We start from the raw sequence: 24,121 nt of genomic DNA, 5'->3' as shown, positions 1-24,121 counted from the left end.
TCAGTTTCCGGTGGAATTCTCCAACATCCCTACTAATAACGCATCACAATGTAGCATTTTTTAAAATAAAAAATATCTTTATTGCAACAGCTAGGCACAGCAAGTAAATGGATCTGTTGTGGCGAGCAACCGATTCTGAAGGATGTCCGTTGGGGAGGTGAGATCAGTCCGGAGTCAGTGCTGAAGTCACACCTGTGTGCATACAGGGAATGGGAAGAAAAAGACCTGGAAAGACACTGTTCTCCGAAGGAGAGCCCCAATTCCCCCATCCCACCGAGGCCAACACATTTTATTCCTGCATTTCAGGGGGTTGGTCTAGATGACCCTCAGGGTCCCTCTTCCAAGTCTACAATTCTTTGATGTACTGGTCAGAGAATAGTTCATGCCCTCATCTGTCCTGCGCTCCTTGTGCTACTGCCTGGAGCAAGTTGCTTCATCCTGCAACAAATGAATGACCTTTGGGGTCCGTTCCAGCTCTACAGTTCTACGATCCCATAACCTTCCCTCTGAACTCAGGCAGGAACCATCATAGGTGATATTGTGGCACATGCCCTGCAAGCATATTTGGGTACGGAGGCCTTGGCTAGTGTCACATTGGCTAGTGTCCTGAAGGAGCATCTCCACCATAGCTGTCAACTTTTCCCTTTTCTTACGAGGAATCCTATTCAGAATAAGGGAATTTCCCTTTTAAAAAAGGAAACATTGACAGCTATGATCTCCACCCCCATCGTTCTGCCCGGACACTGAGGTCCAGCACCGTGGGCCTTCTAGCAGTTCCCTCACTGAGAAGCCAAGTTACAGGGAACCAGGCAGAGGGCCTTCTTGGTAGTGGCGCCTGCCCTGTGGAACGCCCTCCCACCAGATGTCAAAGAGATAAACAACTACCTGACATTTAGAAGACATCTGAAGGCAGCCCTGTTCAGGGAAGTTTGTAATGTGTGATATTTTACTGTATTTTTAATCTTTGTTGGAAGCCACCCAGAGTGGCTGGGGAGACCCAGCCAGATGGGCAGGGTACAAATAAATTATTATTATTATTATTATTATTATTATTATTATTATTATTATTATTATCATTATCATTATCATCATCATCATCATCATCACATTCCAGCATACTAATTTTCAGCTGCCTCTATTTTATAGGGTACTAGGATTGTTATTATTTTTTCCTAGGTTTTTAGGTTTTTTAAATAAATATAAAACAGTGTCACCACCACTATTTTAAAGGCATTTTTTAAGGACAAACTTCATACATCCAGGGTTGTTGTTTTTTTGTTATTTTTTAATTAAGTGTTTCTCCCATGCTGGGGGTCAGGGTTACAAGTATTGAGGGAGGAGGTGCGAGCAGTTGCCCAGCAAGGCATGAATGGTTCTCTCATTTCCTCCCTATAAAGGTTTTCTGCATGTTCTAAGTCTATGTAACTCTCAGGCTGACCTTGACTTCAGACACAGAGTCAGGCTGCATACAAACCACATGTGTAAAGCACATGACTTGTCCCAAAGAATCCTGGGATCTATAGGTGTTTTTTTTAAAGTATTCTGTGAGGTGTAGCTCTGTAAGGGCAAACTATACCCCGCCAGGAGTCTTTGGGGGAAGCTGTCTGTTTAAAATTTATTTGTGTGTATGCAGCTGCAGTTAGTCAATTTATTTTTCCGGCGTGGAGAGGTAGCTTACAGATTTTCTGCTTCAGGAACCAAACTGAGCGGAGCCTTCTCTGTGCTTGGTGGTGAATATCCCATGGCTCTAGTGCCAGGCCTGAGATCCTGAGACATACCTCATGCGGGGCTTGGCAGGATCAGAGAAAATACACACCCTGTTGGATCAGGCCAGGCATCAAATTACAACCAAGATGGGGGCATTGACTACCACCAGACCTCCTGCCATTTGTGCCCCAAGCCACATAGACCTCTAGCATGAGCAGTGGTGTAGCGTGGGTTGCCAGTGGCCGGTGCAAGGCACGTATCCTCAGTACCACCCACCAATAGGTTGGAAGAAAGAAGCAATAGGTCCACAACCTGCCCAAGTGGCAGCTGCAGCACCCTATGAGCGTTTAGCAGGGTGGAAAGCAAGATGGGGGATTGGTATCTTTCTAAAGCCTTGCAACCGACCATCACCCAAATCTGCTCCTTAGTCTGCCCATGCAAACACAGTTAGCCTTGGTGAAGACCAGACGTTTTCATCCCCAAAAAAGTTTTTGATTTGAGTTTCCATTGAAACGAGGCTGCATTTTAATTTTAATGTTTTAATGTTGTGTTTTAATCTTGTTTTTAAGTTGTATTTCAATCAACTTGTTTTTATATTGGGTGTTAGCCACCCTGAGCCCGGTCTTGGCTGGGGAGGGCGGGGTATAAATAAATAAATAAATAAATAAATAAATAAATAAATTATTATTATTATTATTATTATTATTATTATTATGTGTGGGAGGGGCACACTATTGTCTATTTATTATTACTTTTTTTTAAAAAAAAGTGCCCCTAAGAATTTTGAGTCCAGGGCAACCGCCCCCCCCGTGCCCCCCCATGCTATGCCACTGAGAGTGAGTTCTGTATACTCTATACTTTTCCCCTATAACCAGTTGAAATTGTACAAAAAATGCAATATGGGCAAATCTGCAACTCACAGAGTGGCTGGGTATAAATAATAAATCATCATCATCATCATCATCATCATCATCATCATCATCATCATCACAGAATCCCATTTTTGGCAGTAGTGAGGCAACGGAGCGCAGACTTTGAGTTCTTTACACAGAGAGCTAAATAGTGCTTTGAAGGGGGTATGAGGGCAAAATGGGGCCTCCTCTATCGCCTCCCCCCCCCACTTTGGTGGCAGCAGAAAACCCAGAGTCCTTAATCCCAGTTTGTGGCAGAAAGGGAGAGACTTGTACACACATATGCATTAGCAGAAGCATCGCCACCAGTTTTATTTGTGTGGTTTGGAGGAAAGGGAGGGGCTTCAGAGGTTCCTGGAAGACTGGGCTTCTTTGCTGCAGCCTCCAGCCCCCTCCACCTTTCCCCCATTTCAGATGCATCCTTGTGTCTCATTGGCCGTTGCTAGGCAGCAGCTGACATTCCTGCCAGCCTCGCATCTGAGCATCTGTTGGCTCCCATCCTTGCCCAGAATAATAGGGAGGGGGGGGCTATTCTGCTGCTTACCTCTTCCTCCCGAGGGTGGCGCATAGCCTGCTGGTAGCAGAGCATCCTGCCGGTTCCCCAAGACGAAAGCCAGGGTGGCCAGTACCAGGGCATCGGCTATGCCCAGCAAGGCAAGGGTAAAGGCCCAGTGTATTGTGCAGGCACCCAGGGTGTAGCTCCTGGCCCGAGGCCCACAAAGAGCCCTGACTTCAGGGGCTCCCCATCCGTCTGGGAAAACCAGGCAGCCAAGAGCCTGACAAGTTGCTGTGAGACAGAGAGAGACAGAGTTAATAAAGTTGATGTCCTTACACATAGGACCCACGTACCTACGGGACCGCCTCTCCTGGTATGCCCCGCGGAGGACCTTAAGGTCCACAAATGACAACATTTTGGAGGTCCCAGGTCGCAAGGTGGTTAGATTGGTCTCAACTAGGGCCAGGGCCTTTTCAGTACTGGCCCCAACTTGGTGGAACGCTCTTGTCACAAGAGACTAGGGCCCTGCAGGACTTGACAACTTTCCGCAGGGCCTGCAAGACAGAGCTGTTCCACCTGGCCTTTGGTTTGGACTCAGTCTGACCCTTATGTTTCCCTCCCCTTATGGTTTTGATCTATGGGCTACTTTTAAAATGAGGCTGCGTTTTAAATTGCATTTTAACCTGTATTTTAAATTGGTTCCCCCCCTATTATGTTTTTACTGTAATTTTACTGGTGTTAGCTGCCCTGAGCCCGGCTCTGACCAGGGAGGGCGGGGTATAAATAAAATTTATTATTATTATTATTACACATACCTCCATAGGATGATAATCTACTGATTCCCCCCCCCCCCACCATTCTTGACACTTAACCCATAGCCTTGGGACTTACTTTCCCCCATGCTAGCTCCAGAGCAGGGGAAGATTGGGCATTTGCCAGGACCCTGAAGACCAGCAGAGGTCCACTGCCCTCACAGTACAATAATTTTCACTTCGCTCAGAATGTTCTAGAACAGGCATATCCAACTCGCAAGAGACTGTGATCTACTCACAGTACAAAAAAACTGGCAGTGATCTACCCATTGTCATTGGAGGGAGGAGGAGTGTGGGGTGGGGTGGGTGGATTGCTCAAAAATATTGAGCATTTTTTAAGAGGGATGTGCTCAGAGTTGTTGAGCTTTTTGGGGGAAGGATTACACAGAGTTGTGGTGGTTTTTTTTGTTTTTTGCTTTTCCCCTGTAACATTTTGTACATGGTAAGGATCCTGCAATCTACCAGGATCAGCTGGGGATCTACCGGTAGATCACGATCTACTGGTTGGACATCCCTGTTCTAGAAGATCAGGTGCCTTAGAAAAAGGAGAAGTGAGATGGTTAGAAAATACAGAATAAAGAATGTGAATGTTATGTGTACAACTTTTAATGTGAGAGGTTTAGGTAATCAGGTGAAGCGAGTGAGGATTGGGAAGTACGGTGTATTCAAGAATTGAAGGCTGATGTCGTTTTTTTTTGCAAGAAATATATAATGGGGAGGAGAGGGAGGTTAATTTTCCTGGCTTTTCCCAGGTTTAAGGTAATGGTAAAGGAACACCTGACCATTAGGTCCAGTTGTGACCGACTCTGGGATTGCGGCGCTCATCTCGCTTTACTGGCCGAGGGAGCCACCGTACAGCTTCCGGGTCATGTGACCAGCAGGACTAAGCCGCTTCTGGCAAAGCAGAGCAACGCACGGAAACGCCGTTTACCTTCCCGCCAGAGCGGTACCTATTTATCTACTTGCACTTTGACGTGCTTTTGAACTGCTAGTTTGGCAGGAGCAGGGACCAAGCAACGGGAGCTCACCCCATTGTGGGGATTCGAACCGCCGACCTTCTGATCGGCAAGTCCTAGGCTCTGTGGTTTAACTCACGGGAGCTCAAAGAGGGGCACTATGTCTGAGGGCCCTCAGCATCCTGGAGCCAGCACTGTTCTCTCCCCCTACTCCAATCCTGGGGGTGCAGGAGAGGACCCCATCCTTTGCCCCAAACATTTTGGTACTTGAGGGGGAAATCTGAATGGTGTCACCCTCCTGCTAATTTATAAGGGGCACAATCCACCAGGAAGTTGTCTTGCAGAAGCCTCATTGAAATTGATAGGAGCAGCACAAGAGCACTACAAGGGAACTCTATCCCTCGGTCAGGGCTCTGTGTATACTGCAGTTGAGCAGGAACACGGAAAAAGCACAGAATACGGTAATGGGTACAGAATTCAGTTTTCCAAGAAGCATAGCTTTTACTCTTTACAGCAGGTTTCTGGTCCTTAGGGCAGAAAAAGATATGCTGGAAAGAGTGCAGGCAGCATCTGCAGAAATCTCAAAAGATGGATGGTTAAATCGGATCTGGAGTCCTGCATAACTCCTTGCCCCTCCTCTGTGGCTAGCAAAACCAGAAGAAGAAATTGTTCAGAAACAGTGACAATTGCAGACTAAATTATGCAAAAGAAGAGAATTATGCAAATTTGCTCAACTTGCATAGTTCATAGGGAAATCTCTGCTGAGTCAGAACAAAGGCTTGCCAAGGTGGCCGACCAGGTGCCTTTTGGAAGCCCAAAGCAGAGCATGAAGGCAATAGCTCTCTCCAGCTGTGGCTCCACTGTTGTCCCTCAATGGGCAGGTATTCAAAATACCAATGACTGGTATTCGGAAAGGTATTGATGGTACCTCTAATAATGGAGGAAGCATATGGCCATCATGACTAGTAGCCGTCCGCCCTGTCCATTGGCCTTGCTGCCTAAGAGTTGAGAAGCCAATGGCATCTTGAGGGTCGCCCATTCTAAAACAGATACATTTTGGTGGTCATGGTAGGACACCTATTTAAGGTTTTTTATCTGTCTCACTTCCACTTCCATATTGGCCTGACCAAACATGAGAATAGCTCTGTCTTCCTTGTGAGCCCCTCTTCATCTGATATTTAGAGCTGTTGTGTCTCTGATAGTGGAAGTACTGTTAATACTACATGCTCACCATGTCTAGAAGCCCCTGAGAGTCTTCTCCTCCATGAATTTGTCCAGCCCACTTCAAATCAGTGGCCATCACAAAGCCTTGGGGGATTGAATCCCACAGTTTAACTGTGTGTTGTGTAAAGAAGGACTTTCTCTTATCTGTCCCCATTCTGCTTAAGCCGATGACTCTGAGTTCTAGATTTATAAGATGCAGAAAGTACCAGAACCCGGGATCCCCAATAAGACTGAACATAGGGGCAGATTCTGGGCAGATAGAAGGAAGGAGCCCACAGCTCAAAGACCTTGTTGGTAAAGGCTAGGCAACCCACAGTCAAGGGTAGCAAGCAAGATTTATTCTCACCGCAGGTGAGTATTGGGGGACCCCACTTAGGTGGGGAGTAAAACCAGACTCCTGCTTATTGAGAATCAAGCGTAGCTGTGGGTGGATAGCCTCATCTTGGATTGGGTCTGTTGGTCACATCAGCACGTGACTCACACTGTGGTTTGCCTTCTAAATATGTTACCAAGCAATCACATGACTGGTTTCTGCAGGATATGACCCCAGGTGAACAGGTGTGTGTGTGTGTGTGTGTGTGTGTGTGTGTGTGTGTGTGTGTCTGTCTGTCTGTCTGTCTGTCTGTCTGGCAGGTTTTTAAGCAGAGGGTGGATGGCCATCTGTCATGGATTCCTGCATTTCAGGGGTTTGGACCAGATGACTCCTGGGTCCCTTCCAAATCAAAGATTCTTTGATTCTATGAATTTATTGCCCTCCCACCCATTCCTTTCTAAAAGAAGGTAGCCCAGGCCTGCCTGCTCTCATCGCACCCAGGTAAGCTGCCATTTGCTCCCACTGAGAGGCACCTTCTCTCTCACCTGCTGAAAGCTGCTGCCAGGCACACACCTTGTAGACAGTCCCCGGGCTGCAGACCCAGAAGAGGCCCAAGGAAGCCACACTGCCCATCACCAGGACCAGGGCCATCAGGACAAAGACCGCGGCTGCCTTGAAGGATGGGATCGGGGTGAGGGTGACCAGTGACCCCTCGCACTGGAGGGTGCCATCCCGCTCCTTGCAGACTTGGTAGAGGCCGAAGGAGCCCACGGCGCTGACGCTGGGGTCGAAAAGGACCCCGGAGGGGGGCAGCTGGTAGGTGAGCGGCGCTGTCTGCACCCACGCCGGCTGGATCAGGACCACGACCTCCAGGACGCCGAAGCAGAGGGTGCAGCCAGCCCAGAGAGCGCCCACCGCCCTGGCATTGCGCACGAAGTCCGTCTGATAGAGCGCAGCTGCTTCTCGGGCTGCCAGCATGGCTCAGCCCTCTTTCAAGGGGTCTGCCCGCCCTCTTGCACCCGGGGCAACCTCCAGGAGGGAGCAGCTTTCCAGAGAAGGATAAAGTGGGGAAGGGGGGTCGCCGTGTCCCTTTTGCGCCACAATCCAGTGTGCGCCCACTTCCTCCGGCTGCGGATGTCCTGCTTTCGTTTTCAGCTCTTGGCTCCTCTCCTGCTCTGGGCAAATTTCTGCATTCCTCGGCTCCAGCAGCTGAAGCTTTCCCTGTCGCTGGTTCCAGGCTCCCTCTGGGGCGAGGGAGGGCTGCTCGGCTCGCTTCCTCCGCAGTCTCTCTGCATTCCTCTGCTGGGACTGCTACCTTCCTTCCTTCCCCGAGATTGGCTACCTTCCTTTGCAGGGCGCCGAGGGAGGGAGACGCTGCTCCCCGGCTCTTCCCACCCTCATGCCACAAACCCGGATTTATTTCCTCCAGCGACGGAGGCAAAAGCAGCTGCCACTTGGCCCGGCGCCCAGGTTGACTTGGCCGCCTCGTCCTCGCCTCCCTGGCTCGTTCGCTCAGCGAGGAGCGGTCGGGAAGATGCTCCGCGCTCCCTCCACCTGCCCAGAACGAACTCACACACGGCGAGGATAGAGGCACGCTTTCATTTCATGGCTTGGAAAAACAAGAAGCGGTGTTTTGGGGCTGGGGAGGAAGAGGGCCCAGAATAGCTGTCCCTTTCCTCCAAAATGCACATAGGCTACAAAATGCAGGAATGCAGACAGACACATCTCATGCTCCTCTGCAGACAAGGGATTAGCATTTCCAGCAGGGGGCAGGCAGCACAGTAGATTTTTAAATATTATTATCGACTTATATACAGCAAATACCGTATATCTATATTGTCATAGATCTTGCTAGAGTCTGTTAGTGAATGGTAAAAAAATAAAAATAAACGCTAGTATTTAGATAACCTTTGGGATTTGTTGTTACGGTTATTTAGTCGTGTCTGACTCCTCGTGACCCCCTGGACCAGAGCACGCCAGGCACTCCTGTTTTCCACTGCCTCCCACAGTTTGGTCAAACTCATGTTCGTAGCTTCGACAACACTGTCCACCCATCTCCTCTTCTGTCATCCCCTTCTCCTTGTGCCCTCCATCTTTCCCAACATCAGGGTCTTTTCCAGAGAGTCTTCTCTTCTCATGAGGTGGCCAAAATATTGGAGCCTCAGCTTCAGGATCTGTCCTTCCAGTGAGCACTCAGGGCTGATTTCCTTCAGAATGGAGAGGTTTGATCTTCTTGCAGTCCATGGGACTCTCAAGAGTCTCCTCCAGCACCATAATTCAAAAGCATCAATTCTTTGGTGATCAGCCTTCTTTATGGTCCAGCTCTCACTTCCATACATCACTACTGGGGAAATCATAGCTTTAACTATACAGACCTTTTTTTGGCAAGGTGATGTCTCTGCTTTTTAAGATGCTGTCTAGGCTTTGGGATATTGAAGGGAAAGTACAGGCTGCAAGCACTTCTTTTGCCAAACATGCGAACTATGAAACAATGGCCATCAAAGAAGGATCCTTGGGTCTGTGCAAAACAGGGGTGCCAAGGTTGACAGGTGGGGAGGGAGGAGTGATGTCACACAGGAAAAATGTGCCCATTTAAAATTAGACTTGGAATAGCAAACAGAAGGGGAGGAGTTGCTGTTTCCCAGCGGGTTTCTGGGAACAAGAAAGAAATAGGCAGACCTCAATGGGGGGCCAAAGGGCAGAACCATCTTGGCAGGTTGCGACAGAGGCAGGGAGATGGCTGCAGTGCTGGGGGAACAAGCCCCTACTGAGATGCAAATGCTTTAAACTGTGCACTCCCTCCGTTGAAAGCTTCTGGTGTAAATGTGTGTAGAATAAATAGTATTTCTTAATGGCACAGCAGTCTCTGCATCACCTTGGTTCCCAGTGGAAATGCACCCAGGGTAAGCGCCTGGGACTCCCGGGAATCTTCTACCGCCTGGCAGAGATTGGGAGTTGTGCGCAGCCTTTGCAACGATATGTCATAAAGAACAACTGTACAATGTTCTAGTTCACAGAAGTTACACAACTGTGCCTGGGCTTCAGACTGCTAGGGCTCAAGTGATGGGAGGCTCCTACACACAAAGAATTTAAGCCATTAAAGGTACAGGTAAAGGTAAAGGGACCCCTGACTGTTAAGTCCAGTTGCGGGCGACTCTGGGGTTGCGGCACTCATCTCGCTTTCAGGCCAAGGGAGCTGGCATTTGTCCACAGCTTCCGGGTCATGTGGCCAGCATGACTAAGCCGCTTCTGGCGAAACCAGAGCAGTGCATGGAAGCGCCATTTACCTTCCCGCTGGAGTGGTACCTATTTATCTACTTGCTCTTTGACGTGCTTATGAACTGCTAGGTTGGCAGGAGCTGGGACCAAGCAATGGGAGCTCACCCCGTCACGGGGATTTGAACCGCCAACCTTCTGATCGGCAAGCCCCAGGCTCTGTGGTTTAGACCACAGCGCCACCCATGTCCCAATTAAGCCATTACTGACCCCCAATTACGGACGAGCATTTAGCCATGTCAGAGACCAGTTGTGGTGATGCAGTTCAGATCCAAGGTGGGCATCACAGCGAAAGCTAGACCTAAATGCCTGAGCTCCGAGTTCTCTGTGAAGACCTTGTCACTGCTGTACATTCAAGTACAGTGGTACCCCTGGTTACATACGCTTCAGGTTACAGACTCCGCTAACCCAGAAATATTACCTCAGGTTAAGAACTTTGCTTCAGCATGAGAACAGACATCGTGCTCCAGCAGCGTAGCGGCAGTGGGAGGCCCCATTAGCTAAAGTGGTGCTTCAGGTTAAGAACTGTTTCAGGTTAAGAACAGACCTCCAGAACAAATTAAGTACTTAACCCGAGGTACCACTGTAGGTGGTGCTGGAGCAACGGAAGTCTCTCTTTTTTTTTAAAGAATATTTATTAGATTTTCCAATTTTTTAAAACAAACAAACAAAAACAGAACAAACAAAAACATTAAAAAAGACATAAAGTTCATAAATCATACTTTTAAATAACAAATTTCTCAGACCTCCTCATACTTCTCCTCCTTGTATCCCAATTAAGGTTATTTGTTCAGCAAATCCTTCATTTAAAGCATTACAGCTTATAACATTACCTTATTTTTCAAACCCTTTCCCCCCACATCTATGTTCCTTTATATCATTACAGCTAGAAACCCCTCAGTTTCAATCCAACACCATTTAACTTTCCTTAATTTTACAGTATTTCTGTAAATAGTCCTTAATTTTTTTCCAGTCTTCTTCAGCTGACTCTTCTCCCTGGTTGCGGATTCTGCTCGTCATTTCTGCCAATCCCATACAGTCAATCAGCTTCATCTGCCATTCTTCCAGAGTGGGTAGATCTTGCGTCTTCCAATACTTCCGATGAGTATTCTTGCTGCTGTTGTAGCATACATAAAAAAAGTTCTTGGAGCAACAGAAGTCTCTCTCTCTCTCTACCCGCCATCTCACCTGCAATATGGGGGATGGTGTGATGTTAAGAACGCTGAAATACTTAGAATTATAGAATTGTAGAGTTGGAAGGGACACTGAGGGTCATCTAGTCCAACCCCCTGCAATGCAGGAATCTCAGCTAAAGCATCCAAGACAGATGGCCATCCAATCTTTGGTTAAAAACCTCCAAGCAAGGAGAGTCCACCACTTTTTGAGAGAATCTCTTCCACTGTTTAAGAGCTCTTCCTGTCAGAAAGTTCTTCCTGAGGTTTGGGTCCTAGCCTCCAGGATTTAGGATACCACTTGCTCTGGCCTAAATAGAGACCTATCAGCAGACATACCAACTTGTGGCATCATGCAAACACAAATATGTGTTTTTATAACACACACACACACACACACACACACACACACACACACGTTGACTTGCTGAGCCCGAATGACTTAGGCTGCAGACCTAAGAGCCGCAAAAGTTCTGATCACAAGCAGTTTGCTATTAAAGAGGCGAAAAAGCCTATTGTTTTTGCCAAGGCCATCAGAAGAAGATGCAGCCTGTCCCCCTCTTGTGCTTAAGACCAAGCTCCATGATCTGCCGAATTCCTATGTGCGACACACATGCGCAGGACTGCGGAGAGTAAGGAGTTAAGGCCATCAAACTATACCTGAAAAGTGGGTACGGTCGGAATCAAAAATCTTTCCATCGTTGGAGCAAGGGTTTCACAGAGCATGGCATCCGATCACCCAAGGCAGAAAGGTATATATAGGTGTGGAACAACTCTGGTGGATCAACACAACATTATGGATAACAGGAAGGTAGGTGAAAAGAAGATCCTTAAGGGAAAACTGCAAGTGGATTTTGTGACAAACTATGTGTGAAACTATGGGACGCGGGTGGCGCTGTGGGTTAAACCACAGAGTCTAGGACTTGCCGATCAGAAGGTTGGTGGTTCGAATCCCCACAACGGGGTGAGCTCCGGTTGCTCGGTCCTTGCTCCTGCCAACCTAGCAGTTCAAAAGCACGTCAAAGTGCAAGTAGATAAATAAGTACCGCTCCAGCGGGAAGGTAAATGGCGCTTCCGTGCGCTGCTCTGGTTCACCAAAGCGGCTTAGTCATGCTGGCCACATGACCCGGAAGCTGTACGCTGGCTCCCTCGGCCAATAAAGTGAGATGAGAGCCGCAACCCCAGAGTCGGCCACGACTGGACCTAATGGTCAGGGGTCCCTTTACCTTTTTATGTGTAAAACCAAGTATCTTTTGTAAACTGCCGTGGCTTACTCAAAGGCTGCATCCAATGAACTGGCATTTGCTGGACAGGGACAAGGAGGTGGAGGAAATTTGCCTGAATCTCTGGAACAGACTGGTATAAATACAAATTTAGAAGCAGAATGACAAACCCACACATCTGGCAAAACACCCCCCAGCCCCAGCTGCATCCTGCACATAGTTCTGACAGATGGCCACGGGGGGATGTGTCAGAAATGGAAGAGAATGAGTTTCTATTACACACAGAGGCTCTGGCAGGTCATCAGGTGTGCAAAGCCTCCCCCTGGGTATACGTGTCACAAGGGTATACGTCATGAGGAAGCAGAGAGGGCATTAGGAGCCAGTGGGCAGAGCACAGGCACGGCCCCAGTGGCAGCCCACGAGGAGGGCACAGTCACGGGATCACAATTTAAATGGCTTAAGATTGGACCAAGCGATCTGTCCCCATTCCCCAGATCGAAAACACAGCCACTCCATTCACAGAAACACTTTATTTGAATAATTAGAAAGATTATAAAATCGAGCAGAGAAACAATGGCAAAGGAAGTAATCGTATGCAAAGGATTTTTTAGGCTATAATGTAACTAACTCCCCACTTCTAAAGGTTCAGTGAAACCCCCCACCCCTCCTTTATATCATGGTATGAGTTCAGCCCCTTTATCAAGGAAGAGGGGGGAACTGTGACCCTCCAGGTGTTGAACTCCCCAGTCCCAACCAGCATGGCCCATGTGGTCAGGGATGATAGGATCTGAAGCCCAATAACATCCAGAGGATGACAGATTCCCCACCTCTGCCCTATAGCCACCCCTCCTGCCCCCCAGCTTACCAGGGCCGGCCCTGATAAAACTGACACCCCACCACCACCCTCCCCATAAGCCCTTTTCAACCCATCTTTTCTCAAACCTCTTTTTTTATGGACAGAGTTATGTGTCGCCTTGACCCTGGCCCCATTCGGGTTTTTTATTAGTTCAAGGTGAGGGGCAATCTGTGGTTGCCCGGAATCCAGTAAGGAAGTTGCTCCTCTGAACCACTTTGAGCCAGACAGGGTTGCCAAAGCCTTTTCCATTTGCCCACCCCTGCCGCTCATTGCCCAGGGTACAGCTCTCGGTTGCCCTTTGGAAGGACTGGCCATGCTCCTTGCTTAAGACGATAGCCCAGCAAACATTTCCCACAAACACAGTAACCCAATTCTCACATTCTCCTTTTGCAGCAGAACTGCAGGATGCCCAAACACTGCAGGAAACAGTGTGCAAATAATATAGCTCTGGCATGCTGAAAGCAGAGTTTTAAATGGCCCCATTTCACACCCACCTTCACAGATGAGATGCAACACACACACACACACACACACACACACACAAAATTTTGAGTCCACATACAGTGATGGGGCAGGAATGGGAAGAATGTGAGAATCTGGCCTTAGAAGAATGGTAAGATAGCCTTCACGGCATCAGAGGAGAGCCTTTCAGATCCCATGCTCCTGTCTCTATAATCTAGAAAGACCCCTTAGGCCATCCTCTCAAGCATCTTGCATGTTCTCTGCTACATGCAGCACCAAATACTGTAGAACCTTGGAACAAGCAAATCAAATATATATCTGTATATAATTGCAGGATGTCACCCAGTTTAGAGGAACTTGGACCTCCAGCCATTTATATTTCAAGCCTTCTGGAGATGAACCTCTCCTAGCCACAGGATTCCGCTTGCCCAAAACATGCTTTTGTCTCAACTAGTTGCAGAAACGTTCTTGATTAATGGGGGCGGGCAGAGGGGAGAGGAGTGGCTGAGGAAACCTAGCCAGATGGGCAGGATATAAATAATAAATTATCATCATTATTATTATCGTCCCTCCTTTCTCAGTTCAGCACGGTTTCCCTCCAACCTAGCAACTTTAGTATGGAGGAGAGAGGGTGATTCGGAAAAAATAAGTGGCAATTTGAGACAGGATGGAATGGGTGTGTTGTGCAATCAGACTCTGGAAATGTGAGCAGAGATAAATGCCTGCCCCCCACCTACCCAAGAAAAACATGTGCTTCTTCAGCAACAGGGAAAGCAAGTCACCTCTGCCCGGAAGTGAAGAAATCCCCAAGGTTGATTTGAAATGGACCCAATCGTGGAATACACCAGAAAGGAACATTCTTTGTCCTTGTGGAAGCAATGAGGTCGCTGGTGTTTGATTCGTGGCTGCTGGTGGTATTGCATTGATGATTGCTGACTAGTATTTGGCACATCAAGAGCCCTTGAAGCATCAGGTTCAATTCAGTGAGGTCAAACGATGGTAGATTGTGCTGCATTCTGTATTAGCTGCTCCTTACAAAGGGAGTTGCTTTAGGAAGGTACCGCCATGTCCATGCCAAACTTCAGCCGGTGAGCCTGGCTCTTGGCTTCAAAGAGAATCTGGGAGAGGGGAGAAGCCCAACGGAACAATACTAATTAAAATAATGATAATAAACGCACAAAAGAGTGTCAAATCATGCTACAATTCAAGAAAACCTCAGGCATGAAGAGCATTGCTGGTGGTGAGGATTCCTCCGCACTGGATTCTACCACACTCGGGTGGGCAGTCACCTCCCACTAGTGGAAGGAAGCGCAAATCCCCAAATTAGGGGAATGTGGAGCCAGGGCCCTGAAAGATTTCTGTTGTGTGAGCACTTAGTCCTTCTGCTCACATGATGTCTCGGTTGAAGTCAACCCAGAAAATAGTCCCATTAGGAGCAATAGGACTCACTCCCTAGTCTAGGGGTAGCCATAGAGAGTGCCTTCCAAAAGATGGGAGTTGTGATCCAAAACGTCAGGAAGGTAACACAGGGGCTGCACCTGCCGTAGTCAAGGAAAGAGGAGCCTGTGCTCTTCCAGATGTTGCTGGAATCCAACTCTCATCATACCTGCCCTGGTATTCGAGAGGGGCACTGCTGCTGAACACGAGGGCTCCGTTTAACTATTCTGGCCAATCAGTGAGATTCCTAGCAGCACAGCTGGAGAGAGGGCAGGTGCAGTGAGAGGGGCCTGGCACTTGGAGCACCTCCCACTTTTTGGACGCATCAGCTGCCACTATTCCGAAGCAGAAGCCTAGGATTATTCAGGAGATGGGGCTGGAAAAGAGACGTCATGTGCTTTCAAAATACTACTTTCCACCACGCTGTTTTCCCGAAGAAGCATGGCTGCTGTTATGTTTCATTTCTCATGAAGGGAAAATAATTCCTTTGAAGGAGTGTAGCTTCTTACTGGGTGGGACTTTGCACTCTCCCTCCTACAGGGATGTTGGAAATTTCCAGTGGGCACAAGAAGAGAAACGGCCAGTGTTTGCTTATTCATCCCATGTCCAGAAAGAAAATCAATCGAGTGAATATGATTGGCATTCACTGTAGCTGTTTTCAGTCTGCAAATGATGGCATTTTTACCTCATTTGCACTGGTTTCCTTTGCACTGAAATGAATGGCCTCTGTGTTGAAATCAGTGGTGTGGGTTAATGTCATGATAAAGTAATTAACTACATCATTAATTACATAAAATTCCACCACAGCAGACAGCGAGGCAAAAAACCTTCAGTGCTGCCAGCAGAAACACATTCCATGCAGTTCACAGAATCCTCTCTGCAAAGAGCGAATTTGCTCTGCTCTCAGCATAATGGAATGGAATAGCCCCAGGTGGGAGAGAAATCCCTTTGGATTCTCTGTTAATGGAAGAAGTTGGCCCCATCAGAGAACAATCTCTTGTCAATAATAATGGAACATTCCACCCACACTCTTTTTTAATGCCACTGTCAATCAAACTTTTTTCTTAAAAAGAGCTCGAGTGAAACAAAGCCCTTATTTGCTGTTCCCAGTTCTTTTTCTCTGGGGGTACGCAGGAGTACACATACCCCTAAACATTTTATGAATCTTTGTACTTTTGTCCATTTACTGTATTTTTTTTTCCGATTTGAACTATAAAATGGTGATTTTCTTGAGTCAAAATGAGAGTACCCCAAACATTTTTTTAGAAAAAAAGCACTGGCTGTTCCTGTTCAAAAGCTGCCAAAAGCTTACTTTTGTATCTCAATGGGGGAAAGCATAATGCACATAGTGAATTCAGTACCCAAGTAAACTAGTTCAGTGGCAAACCAGATTATGTCACTCCAAGTGCACTGGGGCTGGAACTCCTTAAAAGCAACAGCCATCAGATTATCTTGGGGCTCCCCTAGAGGGGCGGAAGCTCCTCCCAAGCCTCAAGTAATGATTTGCAACCCCAGCTGATGTTCCACCAAGCAATGCAGCTCAGACGGCTATGTATCATTTGTGTTGAATGACAGGACTGATGGGGGTGGGGGTGTCCGTTCCCCAAGCAAATGTGCATCTCATCACACTGGTTTGGTATTCCCAAGCTGAAGGGCAAACCCCTGGGAAAGGAAAGGGTGGAAAAATGACCAAAGCACGACACAACTCACCGGGTGGTGGACATAGGCTTGGCATCCATAGCACCAGACAGAGAGGTCCGCAAAGCTAAGAACCAGCGGGTGCCCAGACTCTGAGTTGTGAGCTACCATATGTTGCTTAATGTAGCGGCCACAGCAAACCTGAATGGGGTGGAAGAAAGCAGGCTTAGATGATGGTGGAAACGGCTCCAAACGACAAGACTAACCTTCGGAATGGACCAAATAGACTCATTTGAAAATGAATAAATCAAGGACAGCTATCTGAAGCTCAACTCTTCTGCTCTTAGAGAGGACGGACCACACATCAGCACCCCATCTGGCAAGTATCAGAAGCAGAGGAGGAAGACAGAAAGCAGATACAGTGGTACCTCGGGTTACATACGCTTCAGGTTACAGACTCTGCTAACTAAGAAATAGTACCTCGGGTTAAGAAATTTGCTTCAGGATGAGAACAGAAATCGGGCGGCGGCAGCGCGAGGCCCCATTAGCTAAAGTGGTGCTTCAGGTTAAGAACAGTTTCAGGTTAAGAACGGACCTCTGGAACGAATTAAGTACGTAACCAGAGGTACCACTGTACTGTGGAGTGGATCACCTCAGAGAAATCAAGGGGGCAAGTCAGCAGGCCACAGAAGGCAGTCTGCACAGTGCCTCGACATGTTTAAGGACAATACAACATGGAGAGAAATCTCCTTGCCTTGCATACAACAAATACAGTGAACCCCACAGCAAGGAGCGAAAGGGGGAAAAAACAATCTTTCCCAACGAAAATGTAACTGGGGTACAAAAAGACAGCATAGCGTGGCAATTAAGAGCACTGGGCTAGGACTGGGGAGATATAGGTTCAAAACCCCATTGAGTCATTAATAAATCTCACCCTAATCCCCCCCTCCAGACTACCATCATTTGAGGTTCCCCCATTACCGAAGCTCCAGTAGTGATAGCTTATCTGTTAGCTGTTAAACCAACTAAAACACAACCCTTAAAAAAACAAAAACCTAAAACCCGGTACTGTTAATTCACTTTATGGATGGTGGGGGTCACTCCCAGTTTACCTAAGCCCCCCCCCCGCTTGCCCACCTTAAAGGTAAAGGTAAAGGGACCCCTGACCATTAGGTCCAGTCGTGGCCGACTCTGGGGTTGCGGCACTCATCTCGCTTTACTGGCCGAGGGAGCCGGCGTACAGCTTCCGGGTCATGTGGCCAGCATGACTAAGCCGCTTCTGGCGAACCAGAGCAGCACACGGAAATGCCGTTTACCTTCCCGCCGGAGCGGTACCTATTTATCTACTTGCACTTTGCCCACCTTACCTTGTAACAAATCAGACAGACCCAATTCTCTGCCATGCTGCCACATTCTGCACAGGGCTCCAGCACATTCAAGCCAAGGGAAGGCACAGGGAGCACCGAGTCAAGGTGGGGGCACCATGGCAAGGGAGTCACAGCATAAAACAACCCCTAGAAAGAGAGAGAGTATCATCTCTGCATCCTGGCACCCAACCTCAACCCCAGCCAAGTCCAGAAAATCCAATCCCAGGTACCCTCCCATCTCTCCCCAAACTCACTTCATCTGCCAGGTCTTCTTCAAGCGGGTCACAGGAGGAAGAGCAGCCGCCTGCAGCTTCGTCAAGCAGAATAACCTCCGCTAGTATTGGGGGGCCAGCCGGTGGGCTTACCTGGTTGAAGGAGGGGCGATGGAGGAAAGAGAAGAGAGATTTAGGGTCAAGTCTTGCTTCAGATATCAGAGAGACGTGAAACCCAGCGATTTTTCATTCCAAGCATACCACGGGCAACGCTACAGTTCTAGAATAAAGGAGCCTCCAGTACGTAGAAACACAAGCCGTGAAGTGGGAGGGGAGCGCAACCAGCCCCCTGCCCTCCTTTTGGAGGAAAAGGCTTGTGTGGGAGCAGCTTAGCCCCCCTTTCTGCTGTGTTTTCTTATTTAGAAAAGAAATGCTGTTTCAGGGGGAGGAGAAAGAAGACAAAGATTTGGGGAAAAGTTGTGTGGGCCTCATGCCACAGGCTGAGGTCCAGGGTCCAAAAAACCAGAAGGATTTAGAGCAGGGGTCAGCAAACTTTTTCAGCCGCGGGCCACTCCACTGTCCCTCAGGCCTTGTCGGGGGGGCGGACTATATTTTGAAGGAAAAAAATGAACGAATTCCTATGCTCTACAAATAACCCAGAGATGCATTTTAAATAAAAGCACACATTCTACTCATGTAAAAACACACAGATTCCCGGACCATCTGCAGGCCGGATTTAGAAGGCGATTGGGCCAGATCCGGCCCCTGGGCCTTAGTTTGCCTACCCATGATTTAGAGTAGTAATTCCACGCCACCGTGCCCCAAAACAGGACTCTTTATAGCAGGCACCCCCAACCTGCAGCCCTCCAGATGTTTTGGCCTACAACTCCCATGAGCCCCACCTAACAGGACCAGTGATCAGGGATGATGGGAATTGTAGTCCAAAACATCTGGAGGGCCGAAGGTTGGGGATGCTTGCTTTATAGCCTTTATGGAATATGACAGAGGACAAGTTCCCAGGATAAGCTTGCCCAGCACTATCAATCTTCTCCCTCCAATTTGAGGCCACGGAGGATGGTTGGGTGATTTCTGGGTACATTCTGCGTACAAGCAGGGCTGGTACCCCAGAATCCTTTTCACTGTGCAGGAGCCATATGACAAACAAGCCAACTGGGAAATTATTCCCTAAAGAAAAAAAGTGGGTAGTCCAGAAAAGCTACTGATCTAGAGAAGAGTGTGTGGCAGGTACAGCAAGATTCAACCGAGCACAGGCCACTGTCACAGCATACATTTAGATCTCAGGGACAGCTCTACAAAAAGTCATGGCTTTCTGGGAGATATAGTTGTTAATGGGTGCTGAGAGTTGCTAGGAGATCCCTACTCCCCCTCACAGAGCTACAACTCCCAGAGTGGTTCAATAGTCCGTCCCTCTTTCCAGGGAACTCTGAGAAATGTAGGGGTTGCTGATCAGAAGGTCGGCGGTTTGAATCCCTGCGATGGGGTGAGCTCCCGTTGTTCAGTCCCAGCTCCTTCCAACCTGGCAGTTCGAAAGCACCTCAAAGTGCAAGTAGATAAATAGGTACCGCTCCGGCGGAAAGGTAAACGGCGTTTCCGTCTGCTGCTCTGGTTCGCTAGAAGTGGCTTAGTCATGCTGACCACATGACCTGGAAGCTGTACGCCGGGCTCCCTTAGCCAGTAAAGCAAGATGGGTGCCGCAAGCCCAGAGTCGTCCACAACTGGACCTAACAGTCAGGGGTCCCTTTACCTTTACTAACAACTCTTAGCACTGTTCATGAATTACAGATCTCAGAATTCAAGGATGCCGAATTTTGTTAGGAGTTGCTAAGAGATTCCTGTTCCCCCTCACAGAGCTACAATTCCCAGAGTTCCCTCCCGGCTGTTACAGGCACCCCCAGGATCACTCCTCCTTTGTCCCTGACAAACCTTCAAAGGTCTGTTCCAGTTTTAAAAGCTCCGGTCAGATTTACAACACAAATCAGGGCTCATTCACACTTCTGCTTCTCCCATGCCTAGAAAGCACAGGCCCAAGCAGTTTTCCATTTGTCTCTTGCTTGGGTTTGCCTTTCCCCCAGGAAACCTGCTCTTTTGTGCTAAATCAGAGCTAACACCAATCCGGAGAAAACCCAATTGCTTTGCTCTGATTCAGCGGTAAACGGCGTGTTTCCCCAGGGGAAAGCAGCAAGGCAAGCGCAAGTGTGGGTGAGCCCGCACACCATGGCTTGCACTGGCACAGCTGCCTGGCACCTACCTCTGCCTCTTTGCCAGGAGACTCCGCTCCACCCGTGGAGCTCCCTGTCGACATGCCTTCCTTCTGGGTATCCACCGCTGGCTCAGCTTCTCCAGGGGAGGCCCCAACCTTGTGCCCAACCTCTTCGCCCACCGGACTGGAATCGGGTGAGAGGGAACTGGAAGCTGTCTCTGCCTCCTCCGCAAGGCGGTCTTCCAGCTGGAGGGAGCTCAGAGCCAAAACAGCATCATTCAAGGTATTCACAGGTTGAGCGCCGGGGCTTTGAAGCAGCTTCTGGGGGGCCTCCGGGGGGATTTCATCTGGAATGGGAGTTCCTTTCCCAGCTCGAGTCCTGGGCTTCTCCCACAGAGGAGCAGGCACTGGGGAGACAAGATATAGGTTGCTCCTCCTCTTCCCACAACCACTGAGCTGCCATCCAATTGTTCCAAACGGAGCCAGAGAGGTAGGAGAGTGCCAACTCCAGCTTCCCTTCCTGGCCTGTTTTGCCTCGCCTTTCTTTCTCCTGGCTTCTCACCCCTGTCCTCAGGCCCCTGCCTCCTCCCCCAACTCTCTCCAGTCCTATTCTGAAGCTCACCCCCCTAGCAGTGTCATGTAGATAAGGGGATGTTGTGACATCAGCAGTCATTCTACCAATCCTCAGTGCCATCTCAGGAGGAGACTTCTTTGCCCTCCTCCTGAGCTGTGCTGGTTGCTAGGTGCGCAGGATCATAGAACTGCAGAGTTGGAAGGGACTGTGAGGATCATCTTGTCCAACCCCCTGCAAGGCAGGAATCTTTTGCCCAATGTGGGGCTCGAACCCACAACCTTGAGATTAAGAGCTGTTGACATCACAATCTCCCTGAAATATCCACCCTCAACAAGCTGTCCTGCTTCCTTCCCTATGTAGTTTGTGCAGAGGAGGCAGGTATCACCGGAGATTAGCCCCAGATGAAAGGTTGAAGCTTGCCTAACATGCACCTCGAAGCTTCAGGAGGAAATAGAGAGAGGCTGCGGTTGAGCAGGCCGTGAGCACCAGCTGCAGTGATCTTCCACAAGTGGCTTAGCAAAGGAAATGTGGGGCTTCCACCACATGATGTAAGAAGGCAAGGCATGTGCTTCTGCATTCCAGGGCATTTTCTTCTGAATAGCCACAGAAATATTCCATCATAAAACCTTCTCCCCCCTCCATCTCTTTGGAGTCTCAGGTCTGATCACTGCCTTACCTGTGCACTTTTAACTTCAGGCCTCTCCTCTAGGCTTCCCTGTAGACCTATTCAGCTGCAGCCTCTCTGCCTGGCCCTCTTTTGCAATGAGTATTGAAACATGGCCCACACAGAGACTGGGCTGCACCGATGTGGGAGAGTCACAACCCAATCTCCACCCCCTGTATTGGGACTTTCCTGGCAGTTGCCCCCAGGCCCTGCTCAGCAGGTTGAGATGTGCCCTATTGCTGCCTTTCATCTGCAGCAGACACCCAACTTGGCAGGTTGGAACTGGTAACATTTGATATGCAAAATTGACAGAATCCAAAGTCCACCACCCCTGCAGTAATGTTTACATCAACCCAGTAGTGTTACTCCCTGACCCACAGGAGAGGCGAGGGGGGCAGGGTGATGAGGCTGACAAACAGAGCTTTGCCTAAAGGCCACTCTGTGAATTCATAGCAGAGACCTATCAGCCCCCAGCTCACACCCTAACCCTCTACATTGCAATAGTTCTGATGCAGAGCATTTGCCACCAAGGAACAAAGGAGGACAAGAGAGAGACAATTCACCTTCCAGTCGCAGGCTTGCCCAGTACTTGCGGTGCACAGCGGCTGCATTGGCCAAAGATTGCAGGGCACTGGGGTGGGGGGCCTTGAGGCGTCCCAGCGGGGGCAGAGGATCCCCCAGGAGGCTGCGTGTGCACATGGTCATGGATTCCGAGATCGATTCTAGGTTGTAGCCGCCCTGGAAAAGGGGGAAGGGAAAGTTCAGAGAAACTGCACCCCAGATACAACCACGTATGAGTCTGCTGGGCAAGTCCTGCATGTTCACAATGGAGGTGTGGAATTTGCTATCCCAAAGAACCTCTGTTGGCATTCAAAATACAAAAAAAGAAGCTTCTAGTCCTCATGACCCACTGTCACTGGGTCCACTGGGGAGGTGGTGCCATGAATGATGATGGCTGCTGTGTGCCATGATGGAGGGGGAATTGTGAGGTAGCAACAATGAAAAGAAGGCCGATTTTACTTTTCTGTAAGACGCTCCCTATTTTGGGGGACTAAAATTAAAGAAAATGGGGGGAGATGGCCCAGAGGATTGACCAGAATTGTTGAGCTATTTGGGGGGCGGGAGTGCAGAAAAGCCACTCACCCAACTGACAAACACTAACAATCACAAGCAATGCACACTAAATTTCTGAGGCAGCAGCGAATCCAAAGCAGCCCTTGACACAGACACCATTCACCCACCCAATCCCTAAATCCTGCTCGCAGCTGCAACCAAACACCCATCCCCCCCTCTGCACTATCCATGTATAAGACGACCCCCCCCCCATTTTAAATTTTATTTTAGAGTAAAAAAAAACCTTGTCTAATACACGGAAAAGTACGATGCATAATGCTCGAGGGTACAACAGACTTTGCACCTATGTTGTTTTGTGGTAATTGTCACAACAGATCTTTTAAAGCAGGACAGAAATCATTATACAGTGGTACCTCGGGTTACATACGCTTCAGCTTACATACGCTTCAGGTTACAGACTCCACTAACTCAGAAATAGTACCTCGGGTTAAGAACTTTACCTCAGGATGAGAACAGAAATCGTGTTCCGGCGGTGCGGCGGCAGCAGGAGGCCCCATTAGCTAAAGTGGTGCTTCAGGTTAAGAACAGTTTCAGGTTAAGAACGGACCTCCGGAACAAATTAAGTGCTTAACCCGAGGTACCACTGTAGTCAGGTTGCGTATGGGGTAAGGCTGAGATGGTACAGCTTGCCCAAGAGTACCTTGCCCAAGAGTTCATGGCAGCGGGAAAATCCAAAGCAGAGGCTTCCTGAGTTGCAGTTCACCTGCTTAGCCACTAGGCTACACCAGCAGCCTTTAAGTAGAGACTACGGGGAGGGAAGTGTAGAAATGTTGGCTTTGATTACTTGGGGCTCGTTCACATTTGCCCCACTGCTTTCCCCCAGGAAAACCCACTCATTAGCACTAAATGAGAGCAAATGGCAATTTGGGTTTTCTCTGGGTTGACGTTTGCTCCTATTTAAAGCTAAGGAGGGACGCGGGTGGCGCTGTGGGTAAAAGCCTCAGTGCCTAGGGCTTGCCGATTGAAAGGTCAGCGGTTCGAATCCCCGTGGCGGGGTGCGCTCGTTGCTCGGTCCCAGCGCCTGCCAACCTAGCAGTTCGAAAGCACCCCCAGGTGCAAGTAGATAAATAGGGACCGCTTACTGGCGGGAAGGTAAACGGCGTTTCCGTGTGCTGCGCTGGCTCGCCAGATGCAGCTTTGTCAACCGGACAGCGCTGGCCCCCGGCCTCTTAAGTGAGATGGGCGCACAACCCCAGAGTCTGTCAAGACTGGCCCGTATGGGCAGGGGTACCTTTACCTTTACCTTTAAAGCTAAGGAGAGGGTTTACCCTGGGAAAGGAGCGGGTCAAGGGAGAAATTGATTGGATCTGTGCTTTTTAGAATCGGGGACGAGCCCTTACTTGCTATAAAAGGAAGAGGGCAAATGAGGACTGTTTCTACTACAATTAAAATGCCCACTGCTAATGCCTTGTCAGGACCCCTGAAGGTGACATTCAGGTTTGCATCCCGGCTGTCATCTCTTCTTC

The 24,121-nt window shown here is 48.8% G+C and overlaps 2 protein-coding genes across 4 annotated transcripts in view; both read right to left on the bottom strand.

Moving 5' to 3' along the window:
* Positions 1–54: 54 nt before the first annotated feature.
* On the bottom strand, positions 55–7,966 carry LOC128404963 (LHFPL tetraspan subfamily member 5 protein-like). The gene is made up of 3 exons (XM_053371083.1): positions 6,965–7,966; positions 3,163–3,405; positions 55–192 (listed from the first exon to the last, which is right to left on the bottom strand). The coding sequence occupies exons 1-3, from the start codon at positions 7,395–7,397 to the stop codon at positions 164–166; spliced, it is 705 nt and encodes a 234-aa protein (XP_053227058.1). The 5' UTR covers positions 7,398–7,966; the 3' UTR covers positions 55–163.
* A 5,748-nt stretch (positions 7,967–13,714) lies between these two features.
* HDAC6 (histone deacetylase 6) overlaps positions 13,715–24,121 on the bottom strand; it is a 36,601-nt gene continuing 26,194 nt past the window's right edge. For 2 of the 3 annotated variants that reach the window (XM_053372186.1, XM_053372187.1), the window contains 6 exons: positions 22,085–22,259; positions 20,332–20,690; positions 18,105–18,215; positions 17,851–17,997; positions 16,556–16,684; positions 13,715–14,526 (listed from right to left, as the gene is read on the bottom strand). In XM_053372186.1, coding sequence (XP_053228161.1) covers positions 14,458–14,526; positions 16,556–16,684; positions 17,851–17,997; positions 18,105–18,215; positions 20,332–20,690; positions 22,085–22,259 — 990 coding nt within the window. In that variant the 3' untranslated portion in view covers positions 13,715–14,457. The remainder of the gene's footprint in view (positions 14,527–16,555; positions 16,685–17,850; positions 17,998–18,104; positions 18,216–20,331; positions 20,691–22,084; positions 22,260–24,121) is intronic. The other variant, XM_053372188.1, reaches the window with a different exon arrangement.

The sequence above is a fragment of the Podarcis raffonei genome, chromosome 17, assembly GCF_027172205.1.
Source record: "Podarcis raffonei isolate rPodRaf1 chromosome 17, rPodRaf1.pri, whole genome shotgun sequence".
In the NCBI taxonomy this organism is placed as follows: Eukaryota; Metazoa; Chordata; class Lepidosauria; order Squamata; family Lacertidae; genus Podarcis; species Podarcis raffonei.
This window is presented reverse-complemented; position numbering and strand designations above follow the sequence as displayed.

Bases quoted from the DNA above. Each gene is read 5' to 3' on its own strand.
- LOC128404963 (XM_053371083.1), bottom strand. From the start codon at position 7,397: ATGCTGGCAGCCCGAGAAGCAGCTGCGCTCTATCAGACGGACTTCGTG. The intron at 3,406-6,964 runs GTGAGAGAGAAG...TCTGTCTCACAG, and splicing joins CTGGCAGCAGCTTTCAGCAG to CAACTTGTCAGGCTCTTGGC. The intron at 193-3,162 runs GTAAGCAGCAGA...GTATGCACACAG, and splicing joins GCCACCCTCGGGAGGAAGAG to GTGTGACTTCAGCACTGACT.